The sequence below is a fragment of the Brachyistius frenatus genome, unplaced genomic scaffold, assembly GCF_029030835.1.
Source record: "Brachyistius frenatus isolate BFR_SWC_R1_liver_20210118 unplaced genomic scaffold, ASM2903083v1 Contig_266, whole genome shotgun sequence".
NCBI lineage: Eukaryota > Metazoa > Chordata > Actinopteri > Embiotocidae > Brachyistius > Brachyistius frenatus.
The window spans coordinates 28,463-43,270 of record NW_027210865.1 but is presented as its reverse complement, the minus strand read 5'-3'; the positions used below and the strand labels follow the sequence as shown (position 1 = coordinate 43,270).

At 41.5% G+C, this 14,808-nt stretch overlaps 1 protein-coding gene across 1 annotated transcript; it reads left to right on the top strand.

Annotated features, from left to right (window-relative positions):
- The first annotated feature begins 1,508 nt into the window (after window positions 1–1,508).
- On the top strand, window positions 1,509–6,092 carry LOC138634514 (1-acylglycerol-3-phosphate O-acyltransferase ABHD5-like). Its single transcript, XM_069721495.1, has 7 exons — window positions 1,509–1,553; window positions 2,400–2,482; window positions 2,676–3,084; window positions 4,033–4,184; window positions 4,695–4,806; window positions 4,894–5,074; window positions 5,346–6,092. Exons 1-7 carry the CDS (start codon window positions 1,510–1,512, stop codon window positions 5,457–5,459), a joined length of 1,095 nt encoding a protein of 364 aa, XP_069577596.1. The 5' UTR covers window position 1,509; the 3' UTR covers window positions 5,460–6,092.
- Window positions 6,093–14,808: the final 8,716 nt, after the last annotated feature.

Here is a 14,808-nt window from a genome sequence, read left to right as displayed (position 1 = left end):
TAGTCAGCAAGCACGGACTACAGAATAATTTCTTGAAGGATACTCCTGAGCTTTTAAGATAACTCCTCTATAAATCTATATGATAAACTCCCTTTTAAGATTTAATGAGATTCACGAGAAGAGTAGAGGCTTAAAAAGGGGGAAAAGTAAGATAGCAAAGGTGCTATTGCTGTAGCAACATGAACATACTGTACACTCAAATCCTCAAGGATAATGAATTAAATTAACTTTTCATTTAATCTCTGCCTTATCTTAAATTATAGGATGAGAAAAGATAAGCAAAGGTTTAATCTCTGCGTGAGCAATTGTGTTTTTTTTGTCTGAAAAAGTTTGAGGAAAGCCCAAATCCTCTACCTTGGTTTGTCCTTGCATATGACCTACAAAAAAAAGAAACAGATTCATCTTTCAAGAAAACAACCCCTTGTTGGGCGAGTGCCTGTTTGTGCATGTCTAATTAACCCCATACAGGAATGGGATTATTCTGGAATTATTTTGACCATGGTAACCATAATGCAAATATCAAATGATGTCCTCATTTGTGTAAAACGCTAATCAATTGTCCTTTTTCACAACCGTTTGTTCAAAGAGAAGTAGTACAGCTAAAGGGTTTTTTTTTTTTAAGCAGGATGGGTGAAAACTATACACAATTCAAAACTTGCTCACATTTACACCGAGAAGTTATATCGGGGTGGCCTTTCAGAAATGTTATGTTCAAGTGAAGTTTCTCAGGAGAAAAAAACATAAATGTGCTTACAAAGATAACAGTCGCTAGATCGTCATTTAATTGATCGGCCTCTGATTGGCTGAATGGCACTGGAGCTGGAATTATGCTAATTAACAAGGTAACTGGCTCAACCGAACCTCTGTTGTATTTACACTCCTTCAATTTTATATTATTCAGCTGTTCTTTCATTCTAATTACGTATTTATTTTAAGGGCTTATGTCTTAGCGTTGTGTTTAATGGTATATTACCTCTGTTGTTGTGTGAAGCCACTGGAGGTCAGTAACTGCAGTATATTGACAACAGTAACGGTGAATTTAGCCCTGCAGCGGGCACTACGTGTTTCTTAATACTTCAGTTTCCCTGTAAAAAAAAATAAACCGCAACATCTTTACCGCTTGGATAAAGTTAATAAACTAAATGAGGGAAGTGTCTATCCGAAAGCTAGAGGAAGAATCCGTACTCCTGACTAAGACGGCCCACCTGAGCTCCTGGCCGTGTCGTCCCTGGTTGTGCTGCTGCCTTCATGTACAGTTGGAAAAACAAACAACAGCACTTTAAAACCTCCCAAATCCACAATGAGCCACATAATTAACCGACTTGTTAAAACATTTCAATAACACCTTTATTAATCACGTCGTTAGTTAGTAACCTGCTGCACACAAACTACTCTTTTTTTTAGGTTTTGGTTTTCTTTACGGACTGTACATGAACGCATCATAAATAGTTCCGACTGTACTTTTTCACAACTTCACCAACTCGCGAGACCATCAAGTCATAATAAACCATGCGAAGGATGGCGGAGGAGATACAACCTGGCATGGAGCAGAGGTGAGCCGGGTTTTGACCAAGTTTTTATAACCATACCATTAGTTTCATACCGCGGTTTCATATCAAAGTTTGTCTGTTAATTTCAACGCAAATGGTGTTTTTTGTTTTGTCGATAACACTGCCCAACAACATTGTTTCTTGAATTAGCGTTGACCTCTTCAGTAGTAGTGACAAACACGCCCGAAACTATGCATACGTTGTTAAGTACAAAGGTTGAGTTACCACTCACTTGTTGTTTATTAGGGGTATTAACTAATACCTTTACTCGAATACAAAACTATTTTTAATCTCTTTAATCACATTTTTTAGCCTGCTTTTGTGTTTCAAAGTTCTGGATTTGTGTTGACAGTTTCTGAATGCGTTCATTTGGTCTGTGCCGAATCGTGGCTATATGGATTTCTATAAGTTCTTCAGCAACTAATTATATATGTTTAAAAGAAAGTAAACATGAAATTGATATGTTTTATTAATGTCATCGGACATAAAGGTCACAAAATATACAAAACAAAACATGTGTTTGGGCATCGTTCTATATTATTTGCATGTTGTTGTTTTTTTTCTAAAATAATTATTTGTATTTATCTTATTTTATGTATACGTATTTGTAAAAAAAAAATTCATATTGTGTGCACCTTTTTTGTGTCTATGCTGCTGTGACGACTAAATGTCCCCACTGTGGGATTAATAAAGTCTAAATCTTAGTCTTATCAATTTTTTTGCATACCAGCAGCACTGATAACAGGAATGTCACATGGTCAAAGTACAATTCATAGTTTGTTTGTTTGTTTGCATGCTCTTCATGTGTCCCGTCTGCCTGCTTGGTTGCATGTTTCGTCTGAATCCCAGCTCCTGGATATTAAGTTGGCTTCCCTCTTGGTGCCCCACTTCTCCTTCTCAGCTGAAAGATGCAGAGGAAAAAATGCTCAAGAGTAAGTGTGACTTAAAGAGCTGTTAGTTCACACGTTTTTAGTCAGTAGTTTGACTGTTGCATAAAAAGAGTCAAAAGGACCAGATTTGGTTATTGAAAAAAACAGAAGTTGGTCTGATTAATGTGAAGCAGTTGTAATGAGTCACATTTCACCTACTTTTCATCCATCCCCGCCCCACAATCTCTCTTCTCAGCTGTGAAGCGGCCTTTCTCCAGGCAGCACGTCCGAATATCCAGTGGCAACTATCTCTGGACCTTAGCTTTTTCCACCCATCCGCAGCCATGTTACCCGTCTCTCCCACCTCCGCCTGCCCAGCCCAGGACCCCTCTGGTTCTGCTGCACGGTTTCGGAGGTGGGGTTGCCCTTTGGGCCCAGAACCTGGACTCCCTGTCCGGCAGCGGACCGGTCTACGCTCCAGACCTGCTGGGCTTCGGCAGGAGCAGCCGTCCCCAGTTCATCGCCGACGCCGAGGGGGCCGAGGAGCAGTTCGTGGCGGCCCTGGAGGAGTGGAGGGAGAAGGTGGGACTGGAGGAGATGGTGCTGCTGGGACACAACCTGGGAGGATACCTGTCTGCGGCCTTCACGCTTAAATACCCACACAGGTGCTCTAGTGTGTGTGTGTGTGTGTGTGTGTGTGTGTGTGTGTGTGTGTGTCTGTGTGTCTGTTTGAGAGGACACATGGTCCAGCTTCTTACAAGGGGTTTTCCAGTTCTTCGGACAGTTTCACATCAAGTTTCTTCTACAGAGAGCAGCGACCAGTTGCCCTTGTTGGAGATACATGTCCAAATTCAAGTTTTATCTACAGAAGTAAAAGTGATGCATAAGGACGGTGTGCTGCTCAACTGCAGCAAATACCAAGAAGAAGAGGTTTGGGTCAGGGACTTTGGAGTTTAGTTGACTATTTAAACAGCAACTTGATTGAGTTTTTTTGGTCATTTCTCAGTCGTAAAAGTCAAACATTTGCTGGTTTTTGCTTCTCAAATGTTTTATGATCACATATGGCTTTAAATAAAATACATATTTGAGTGATGGTCTATAAAATCTGGTCATTTCAAGTTATATTTGTCTGCGGGTGGTTTTCATGGCCATTTTTGACTACTATATATTTAATGGATTAAACAATTGATCAGTGAATTGATAAATAACTGGCAGGTCATTTATTTGTAAGAATAATCATTTTTACCTGAATTTACTGTCATCATTTTTAGGAAGGAGGGTCCTTAAATGTTAAGGTTTTACATGAGGTTCAATTGTAGTGCTTCAGCAGTTTTTCGAGATCGCCGTGTATTCTGTCAGTAATACGTAGTGTTTTTGTTGTTTAATATTTGTGCCGATTATAAAATTAATCCATTGGCTATTTAAAACCTTAAGAGTCTTGTGAAAGAGTTTTGTTATCTTTTTTTTTTTTTTTTGGTACATTTCTTCTGCTTAACAAGCTGCCAGCCCATAAAACGTAAATGTGTGTGTTTACAATTGAATTTCTACATTTTAGTGTGTATTTATCAAGTAACTCTGCGTGTGTGTGTGTGTGTATGTATGTATACACACAGGGTAAAACACCTGCTGCTGGTGGAGCCGTGGGGATTCCCAGCCCGTCCAGAGAACCCCAACCACAACTCCATCCCCGTGTGGATCAGAGCCATGGGGGCCTTCATGAGCCCCTTCAACCCTCTGGCTGGACTCAGACTTGCCGGGCCTCTAGGTCAGCACACAGACACATGCTTTTACGTTCACACACTTAAACATGTTCTTCTTCTATTACATATTCAGCACACAAATTTAGATGTTTTAAGATGATTTTAAACTTCTAAAGTCATGTATAATTAGCAGCAGTGCTGTGGTTTAATAAAAAACAAAAATTAGGCCTTGAATGAGATATCTTAACCATCTCAATCTACTAGTATTCACACTAAGTCTTTTTTTTTTTTTTAAAACATCTTTCCTCATAAAAATGCAGCTTTTGCTACCAAAGACAAAAGTACGTTGGTACTTGTCGCCTGAATCTTCTTAAACAGGAATTAACCACAAAAGATGAACATGTTGAAGGCCTTTTCTTTTTAATCCGGTCTGAAAACTAAATCCCTCTTTGTGACAGTAAACACTGTGGTGCACCACAAAGCAATCATCCAGTGAAGTTGCCAGCGCTCTTGGCAATGGCCTGATTAGATTTGCAGAGAATAAATTTCTATGTTTTGCACCTCTCCTCTCTCAGGTCCAATGCTGGTCCAGACCATCAGGTCGGACTTCAAGCAGAAATACTCCTCTGTGTTCAACGACAACACCGTGTCCGACTACATCTACCATGTGAACGCCCAGACTCCGAGGTGAGCAACTTTCTAACCCGACACGCACAGATATGTTATTTCTCAAAGCATCATACAAACTCAGACATTATTTTGTTTGTGTTTTAGCGGAGAGACGGCCTTTAAGAACATGACCATCCCTTATGGCTGGGCGAAGAGGCCCATGTTGGAGAGAATCGGCCAGGTCCAAGCCCACATTCCCATCTCCTTCATTTACGGATCACGCTCCAGCATTGACAGCGACTCTGGATATGCGTTAAAGAAAACCAGAACAGATGTGGAAATTACAGTAGGTTCTTTACCTCGAAGAGAAACGTCTGCAGCATTGGTGCATACATTTTCCTTCACAGAATACATTTTTACTTGACTTTGTAGATGTAAATGTTCATAAGATAAATTCATATTACACTCAGTATTCATTTGTATATTTTACTGTGGCATGAATCCATGCTTTTCCACATGTAAAGAGTCGTTGTGACTGCTTGGAGATAACCTGCCTCTGGGGAGCACGATAACTTCATCCCAAAACATCTGACTGTTTCTGTTCATCTGTGTCTCAGGTGATCAGGGGAGCGGGTCATTACGTTTTTGCCGACCAGCCAGAGGACTTCAACCAGGCCGTCCTTCAGATTCTCACCAGGACAGAGGGGAGCGATGAGGGAGCGAAGCACTGAGAGTTCCTAGAAAAACACAGCAGAGCACAAGGATAAACAAACCTATTATACAACCGCAGCTGTTTAACTGTTTAACATGCACTTTACTCTGAAAAGAGATCCATCTCTGAATGAGGACATTTGACTCATCAGTCTATAATCTGATACTCCCTAAGGCCCGAGGTCAAAGGTCAAACGGTGCCAGGGGTTTCTTTATCCAGCCTCATGTAAATACATTTTGTAAATAAATTTGAGACGCGGTCTGTGTCGCTCAGTTGAGTTTTTAGTCCGGGGTGAATCCCCTCGAGGGAATATGTTGCTTTGGATTGACATCTAGGCAAAGTACACTGTGTTTCTTCAGACCTCGCCACCACTCTGTGAGATATGGAAGGGAGAAGGAAGTAGGGCAAAGGGCTACTGTGTGTTTCATTAACAACGCATCACTTCTGTGCAGACAATGTGGCCAGCAGATGGCGGCACAGTAACAGCACTGGCGCTGCACCTCTCCTCTGTCTTGCAGCAGGGTGACAGCGAATCCCGAAGAAAGCAAAGCGCCCTCACATGCATATTGAGTTGAGTGACCCACTCAGGAGACCTGGACAGTGATGCTCTAAGAGCAGTACGACACTCGCCTCGCAGTCAAGTCACAGCTGCAGTGACAGAATAGGGTCAGAGATGTGTGCTGGACTAAAAATAGCCCTTCTGTTTGAGGAGGCATCGCCATGACTTAAACAACTTACTGGGACAGTAATTTTGTGAATGTGTGAGTCCGCAAAAATAGATGAACCCAAGAAAAATCAGTGCTTTAGTTTGTTCTTTTGTTGTGTAATTTCTAGTTGCACTGTGCTCTATTCTAAATTATTTTTTTTACAGTTTTACCTTCTTTATCAGTTGGGGAAGCTAAAGCTCAATCTTTTCCGTAAATCTAAACATTGAAATCACTAGAAGATGTAGTTTATGACAAGGGAAGACAGAAGTCACCATGCGGCCTTGTTAGAATACTTCAAATGTCTTTTGCAAAGACAAACTCGGTTTATCCTGCAACTGTCACTTTTTCCTCAACATAAAGGTACTCTGATGTAGTTGTAGACAACAACTAGAGTACTAGTATCACTATAAAGTAATGTTTTGATGAGTGAGTGATTATCATACCAGTGGCAACCCACCATGACGTCACTCATTGCCATCAACCTTGATTCTGGCATTTTGGCCTTTGCCGTCTTGGTTTTTTGGAGCCACAAAGGACCATATTTGGACAAACTGGGGAGGAGTGAGTGGTGGATCCTGAGGACACTATGCCTCACCCACCTATACCAGAAACCTGACTCTACCACAGGCATGTCAATCAAACCAGAAATGCCTCCAACATAGGTCTGTTTGAGACCTAATATCTAATTAATTATGGAATTATTTTCAGAAAAAACACCAAAACAATGATCAAAAAGAGTGAACCCAGCTAAATGACTTCATGAGAGAAGGTGACTTCGAGCACTAACATCATGGATTCAATTTTCACACCGAGAGACTATGTACAATTTTATATACAGTTTATGGTAACTTGATATATATAATTAATATATATAGTTCGTAAATACATGTTTAGACCTCTGGGACACACACAATACATTTTGGTGAGAAACACACAATGTAAATGGAACTTGAGTTTGTTTACAAGAAAACTTCACAAAGTACCTTTAATGCTGTGACTTCCCATCTCCATGTCTCCAGCTGCAGATTGCTGGCGGTAAAAGCTGGTATTGCAGTTTAGGAAACTAAGCAGGAGATGTATTATTTTTGAGCAATGTGGCATTTACCAGTGTCACCTCTGCCCATGTCTGTCATTTCTAAGACATCAACCCGGCCCACCCGAGCTGTCTCCTGGCAACAGGGTAGCCACGGAGACTGAGTCTTTTGGATTGCCGATCTGCAGAAAGTGATGCTGTGGTTGGAAGGGGTAATTATGGGTTGTTTGTTTTCATGAAGACGTTTGGCTGGCTGTTTGTCAAGGCGGAGAGGAGCGTTCAGCTGGAGCTCCACGTTAACGGCCTCTTGGGGTTGAAAAAGCACACACACAATGCGCCCAGTCCTTTGCCCATTACACTCACTTAATAAGCCTGCAGGCTTATTCGTCGTGTGTTTCTCTCCTTCTGTCACCCACTCAGTCACATGGTCACAAAATCGTTTCGTTACAAAAAGGGAAACAAGTGAGAAAAGTGACAGGAGCTTTCATACTGGGTTTGGGTGTAATTGAAAGCCTGAAGGCCTGAAATAACTTCACATAAAAGGTGTGCGCGCACTAAAACACACTGTTGCAGCACTGCTGGCAGTCTATCAGCTCTGAGTGTATCTTTAATCAGTTCAACCGCAGAGACGTTTGTGCTGGCAAAGCATTAGAAGCTGCATTTTAAGAGTTCACGTGATATCCTTCTTATGAGCTGAGGTGACATTTCTCATTTGTCATTCTGTCTCATTTTGGGTCCTGACCCATAAATTCAAAATAAAAGTGCCCAAACAAGCATTTTTTTTTTTTTTTATGAATGAATGTGGTGTTAGTCCTTTCGGAGGCTGTCCTGGAGGAGCAACAAACATTTCAAAAAAACAAAAAAAAACATCCACTAAACTACAGGTATCCATCATTACAGTACAGATACACAAGACAATTAAGTACATTTTTCATGTGACAATCAACCAGTGTAATTAGATGCATGCCTCATGCACAGGCAGCTGCTCTCCCTGCTCATCTGATCTGAACAATTATAGTTTGCCTGTGAGTGACTGATGATATTTACAGTCCAGAGGGTTATTTTTACCCACAAAGGTAGCAGCCGGGCTGACATCTGCACAATAAATAAAAGACAAAGATTCTGTGAAGTCTGTGCTACCAATGTGAAAATAAAAGGAATATCTTTTCTATCTCGGAAGTTAATTTACCGTCGTATCAAAGATCTGAAGGGTACAGTAATTTTCTCCGAACTGCAGAATGTTCTCAGTCTTTATGCAGCGAGAGCACTTCACAGCACCTCGCAGCTCTCACATTACACCGACAGCGACAGCGTCTAATGATCACAGCATTTAAATTCTGACTGAGTGCATCAGGAAAGACTAACAGAACCGGGGCCCCTGAAGTTTGCCAGCTGGCTGGTTATTCTCTACAGACACGGCGCAGGAAAAAAAGATGTTGATGTGATGACTTCTCTTCATCTCACGGAGGAATGAAAAGGATCCGAAGAGGCGTTGAGACTTTCACATTAAGAATCATCGGAAGGCATCTCAACAGTGACATGAGAGGGACTGATACTCAAGTGAAGAGCGACTGATTCATAAAATCAGATGATAATTTCTCTCTCTTCACTGACACTTTTGATCCTAAATCTGGCCTCTGAGCTACTTCCTGTCACCAAGCAAATTTAATTTACTTGTCCCAGCTCTTTGTTTACATTGATTTTAAAGCACCTCTAAACCTTCTTTATCCACTTATCTATAGATAGTCCATGATTATTATTATATACTGTTTTATGTTACGCTGCTAATTTATAGATTGATCATTCATGACTGCATATCAAAGTTGTAAACACATGTTCCTATATGTTTGCACTCATATTTCTGCTCAATATTTTTGCTTCTCTGTGCGGAGAGGGCTCTATAAATAAAGTTGATTTGATTTATAGTTGCATTTTCATGAAGTTGGGTGACTCATCAAAATAAAACCGATGCTACAAGATTTAAGATGTCTTTAAATCGCACGCAAAATTAGCCATAGAGAGTTATCCCCAAATTCTGCAGTTCCTCTCTTGTTTAACAGCATTTTAGCATCTTTCAGCTAATTGTTTTTGTTTTGTCGTCGACAACTTTTATCTCAGTATCTATTTTTCTGCCCACAACAGGCAGCTGTTTTCAGTGATTAAAAGCTCTGAAAACCCGCCGCGCATAACTCGGCCTGCACCAAATAACAGAGTTAGCTTAGCAGCTGAATGACGACATACTTCCTCCAGGAGGCGGTCGAACCAAAACAGAGCTAAAATAGAGTGAATATTCATCAAGATGCAACTCTGAGTGAATACTGATGCTTCGAAGTGTCTGCTTCCAACGTGTGCCAACAAATTTGCCACATAAAAGGTGCCAATTTGTCGCCATTGTGTCACAGCTTGTTTCCACTGCCCCCCCCCCAAGTTTCCACGGTCAAAGCAGGTGTTCGCTGAATTTGGCGACGCTCCAGTTAGACTGTGTCGTCAGACTGTCATGTGCAGCCCTGAGCTCTTTTAAAAGTCTGTCTCCGAGCTTCAGCTCGTGTCGTTTGAGTGATATTGTACTTTACGAAGCTCCTCCTATGACAACAACACAAGGTTAACACGCGCACTTCAGTTCTCGCCATTGCTCGGAAATTGTCTTGGCGACATAAAAATCCACAGACTTCCACTTTAAAACTGAACAATAACTGTTAATTGCCGCTCTGCAGGTTCTTTTTTACCGCGTGTGGAAAAAGGCCACGGGCTACAGTTGTTAATTATTTCAGGAAGTGTTTTGTTGCCACAGTGTATGCCTGCAGGTTGAGAATCCTGTGCGGGCTCCTGTTGAAACATGTTGGGGACATTCTCATGTTTCAGACCATTAAAAGCAGAACCAACAGGATGTAGCTCGAGAGGAAGTCTGCTGTCCCCACTAATGTCCTTGTGAACAAAAATACATCTCGTCTGTCGACCCGTGTAGGCTTCCCTGGACTGCTTTCTTTCATTAAGACAGTTAATTTGATTTGAACCCTATGTTTGCTTTTAATATATCGGGAACTCTCATATTCTTCAAGTTCGAGTTTAAAGCTGTGTGCTGCTTTAAGATTGCCTGTTTAGCAGCAGTGTTGTCCACGAGTTTCACATGTTTTCCACGTGATCACATGAAAAGTTATGGGATTCACACATTACACCATGAAAATGTTCCAAAACCACAAGTTTTCAACAGGTAAAACTCATGTGATCACGTGCCCAATCACGTGATCACATGAGTTTTTTTGCACCTGTGTAATTCATGTGTTCTTTTCTGTAAGGGTGCGGCTGCCTGTTATAGCTATGATGTCCGGTATCCTCCAGCTGTGTCCTGCCTTTCTCACAGTGAATGACATACATTTCCTTGATGTGCCGACACTGTTTGCACCTTCTATTCTTGCTCATAGTGAGTTTCACAGGTCTATTTGGAGACAAACTGCCGTGGCCTCTGGTATCTTCTCTGTAATGTCAGTAATAACAGTTCTTTTCCAGCACTGATACTCTCCTGTTTGCCTTTTCCCAGGCTGTCACGGCTAATGAAATTTGCCTTTGATTGACTTTAATTGAATTTTCCCCTCTCTCTCTCCTCCTCCCTCTCTCTAGCCTGTCCTCTCTGTCAGTCCTTGATTTCACATTGTGTGAAATGAGCAAACACAATGTTTCTGTAAAACTCTGGAACAATCAAGTGAAATCAAATGCACCCACACACACACACACACACACACACACACACACACACACACACACACACACACACACACACACACACACACACACACACACACACACACACACACACACACACACACACACACACACACACACACACACACACATACCTTTCAATGTCAGATAAAAAGCTCCCTCAGATGGCCAAACAGTGTCTGTGTACTCTAGATATCAACTGTGTGTTTCTGTGTGTGTGTGTGTGTGTGTGTGTGTGTGTGTGTGTGTGTGTGTGTGTGTGTGTGTGTGTGTGTGTGTGTGTGTGTGTGTGTGTGTGTGTGTGTGTGTGTGTGTGTGTGGCGGTGGATGGACATAGTCACAAAGAAATGAAGTTTTGGAATAACAGAGGAGTGCAGAGCCACGGCAGGCTGTATTTAGTCTAAGAGGTGTCCGTCTGGTTTGTGTTGTGCTGTGTCGTGTGTGTGTGTGTGTGTGTGTGTGTGTGTGTGTGTGTGTGTGTGTGTGTGTGTGTGTGTGTGTGTGTGTGTGTGTGTGTGTGTGTGTGTGTGTGCGTGTGTGCGTGCCTGTGTGTTGGGGGACTTTGTTCCTTGCAGCAGTTCTAACAGCAGCTCCACTGACAGCCTGGTGGCAGGAGTTCAACCTCAACATTCAGCTCCACTGACAGTCAGATTAAATGTTCTGCTGACAGACACATCCTTCAATCTGGGACGTAAATCCCACAGAGAACATATAACCTAAATACAGAGCCATGCATACGTCGTATGACCTCATGGTATTAACATACTGGATTCTATTGTGTTCTACTGTCATCTGAATCTACAACTCTGCAGCTCTGAGATCAGGGTAAACCACCAATGCTGAAACGTTTCAAAGTGACTTTAATGTCAACTGTGATATGTTCATCTACAAATCCTTGTATACTTGCATTCATTCATTCATTCATTTGTTGTTTATAACATAAACGGCCCATATAATGGCCCACATAACAAAACGGTCCATGAGCCACTTGGAGCACATTGTAATTGTCATAAGGTCTAAAGATTTATTGTATAATGGAGTCTCTGCCTGCTGTGGGCAGCTGTTTCCTCTGATAAACTCAGTATGATACCCAGCACCAATTGACAAAGACAAACCTAGCATGAATCCTGGAGGACAGCAATACATATGTTTGGAGTACGTGAGGAGAAAATCAGAGCTGACAGTTTGACTCCTTTTACTGTCACGTACAAAACAACAACAACAACAACAGTGTAATTCTTCAGCTGTAGCATCAAGGAGGAGTCAAAAGATGTTTGTAAAATAGATCTAATTATAATAGAGGATTTAAAAAAAGAAAAACCTAAATTTCTGATGTGATAATAAATACTCTTATTTATGTTCAGGTCATGTAATGAAGAGCATTTTCAACATTTTAAATATGCAAAATGCAAGTTGTGTATTTAGTTGTGTGTGAGTATTTCAGTCTAAAAGCTTTAATCATTTGTGTATACTGCTCTGGATACTAGAAGAACAAAAATGTGTCTGCAACAGATGTTGAGATTCTCCTCAACTCAATTATCTAACATGTAGCCAAAGCTTGAACAACTTTTAAAGTTTAGATGAGAGGTGGTAGGTGTGTCACCTTGTTTTGTTTTTCTGCCCATTAGTGGCCAAAAAATTATCAAAACAGCTTTAAGTACAATTTAGAGGTACTTATGCTTCTTTATATTACATCCTATTAGAGGATGACATTGTCGTTTTTATACCAGTTTAAACATGCAGTAAAGTGGCAACTTGGAGGCAGCAGAAACCAGTCGTGAATATATTGATTTATTAACATATTTTAAGTTGATATGGCAAATGTATTGGCAAACAGTGGTTTATTTACATATTCAGTTGTTAGACGGCAACATTATCATTTACAATGGAGTTTGTGTCCACCTGATGATTGTAAATTCAATATTCACTCTCTTTTAGCTCTGGTTTTGGTCCCTACCACCTCCTGTGGGAAAATATCTGGCTTTTTAGCCGGCACATGCTATACTATGTTTAAAACAAGATGGTCACTAAATGTGATTTTGTGCTGTAGATTGTTTTCACAGAATCCCGCTGCCTTCTGCAGCCAAAAACTAGGAGAAACGTACTAAAAACATCAAACAGAGGGGATCTTAATGCTGTTCATCACTATAGGAGCAACCTCTTTCATATATCTTTCCAATGTCAGTTGATGCATTGCTAAGATCAAAATCTAGCCACTCTTGTCAGTTAAAGAGTTGAATAAACAGACTACTACTGTTAAAGCACACTGACCTGCCAGACCCAGATTATCTGTTTGCTGCTTGTCTCCCTGCCAGTCTGCCACACTGATCCCCTGCATGCCTCGTCTTAGACACTTCACAACCTAATTCAAGGGTTGCTTACAACTTGCATGTTTCAGATATTTGGTGCTTTGTGTGTACTGTGAAACAAATTCATCTATATAAGAAGCTAATACAATGAGGGTTGTACCAAAAAGAACAGGCGGCAGTGATGTGTTTCGCTGCTGGGAGAAGATTGTGGGTAGATGTCAGGATCTATGTGCCCCGGTGCACACATGACATCCTCTCCCAGTTACACTATCCTCAGCGATCCATTCATCGTCTGAAATCCTCATGACAACTTTGTCACCTGTTCATTTGTGTGTGTGTGTGTGTGTTATCCTGCACGGCTTCTACAACCCTCGCTTGTTTGTGTGAAGATGTCATTGTATTCAGCAACATGTTTCTGTGTGTGTGTGTGTGTGTGTGTGTGTGTGTGTGTGTGTGTGTGTGTGTGTGTGTGTGTGTGTGTGTGTGTGTGTGTGTGTGTGTGTGTGTGTGTTTGAGCATGTGTGCGCTGTGCATAAGCCTGTGGGGGTCACGTGGGTTCATGCGTCGACCCCGAGAGCTCATCTGGTCTGATCTGATTTCCTCCCAGCTGGCTGATGTGGAACAGTAGCCCAGATGTTGCAGAGATTACAACTCCCTGCAGTGTTTGAGGGAGGTGGGGGGGTCGATACCTTTCAGGAAAATAAACACAATGGGAGAGTGTGTAGTACACACAGACCCGCTCTGCTCAATCAAGCCTCTACCGCAGAGATAATCCCTATTTTTTCAGATATCACAGATGACAAACAAAACGTGTGTTTTCGGGAGGATGGAGTATCACTTTACCGCTACAGGAACCACGGCATTAAAATGATGCCTGTCTGCATCTGTGGCACTTGAAGCTGTAGCCTTTAGCTTGAACACAGATCACCAAATAAAACCAGGTACCCCTTGTGCTGCCGAAACAGCTCTGACCTGTCAATGCTTTAAATCAACAAGACCTGTGAAGGTCTCCTGTGACATCAGGCACCAAGACGTTGGCAGCAGATCCTTTGAGACCTGGAAGTTGAGAGTGTGACCTAATTTTTTTCCCAGCACAGTCCACAGATGCTGGGGAACAGCAATATGAGGTGAAAAGGTATTTGGTTTTACTTCAACATAATCAGTGTACATGTGGCTCAATTTATCCTCTGCCTAGTATAACCTCACTGGGAGCAAGAAGTTCAACCAGGAGACCACTTTTTTTTTTTTTTTTTGAAAGTCATATTTTGATAACTGTTCATTTTAGATCCAAAGTGATTTTTTTTTTCCTAGGGATGCACCAAATCTTGAAATATTGTACATATTTTATTTGGAGCTATTACTGTCATTGTCTCACTCACTTAGGATCCAATTACCCCGCTCTTCCACACAGGTCAGCCTTCACTCTCCACATGTATCAAGAAGCCTCAAGCACCTATGACCTTGCTGCCAGTTCAATAGTTGTCCGTCTTGGAACCACTCTTGGTACGGTACAAATCAATCCATACCGGGAACATCCCTCAAGACTTGTCATTTTAAAGAAGTGCTCTGACTCAGTCATATAGCCATCCCTATTCAGCC

Excerpts from the sequence above, each read along its gene's own strand:
- LOC138634514 (XM_069721495.1), top strand. The coding sequence starts at position 1,510 with ATGCGAAGGATGGCGGAGGAGATACAACCTGGCATGGAGCAGAG. Across the intron at positions 3,085-4,032 it reads ACGCTTAAATACCCACACAG|GGTAAAACACCTGCTGCTGG; the intron begins GTGCTCTAGTGT and ends GTATACACACAG. Across the intron at positions 4,807-4,893 it reads GTGAACGCCCAGACTCCGAG|CGGAGAGACGGCCTTTAAGA; the intron begins GTGAGCAACTTT and ends TTTGTGTTTTAG.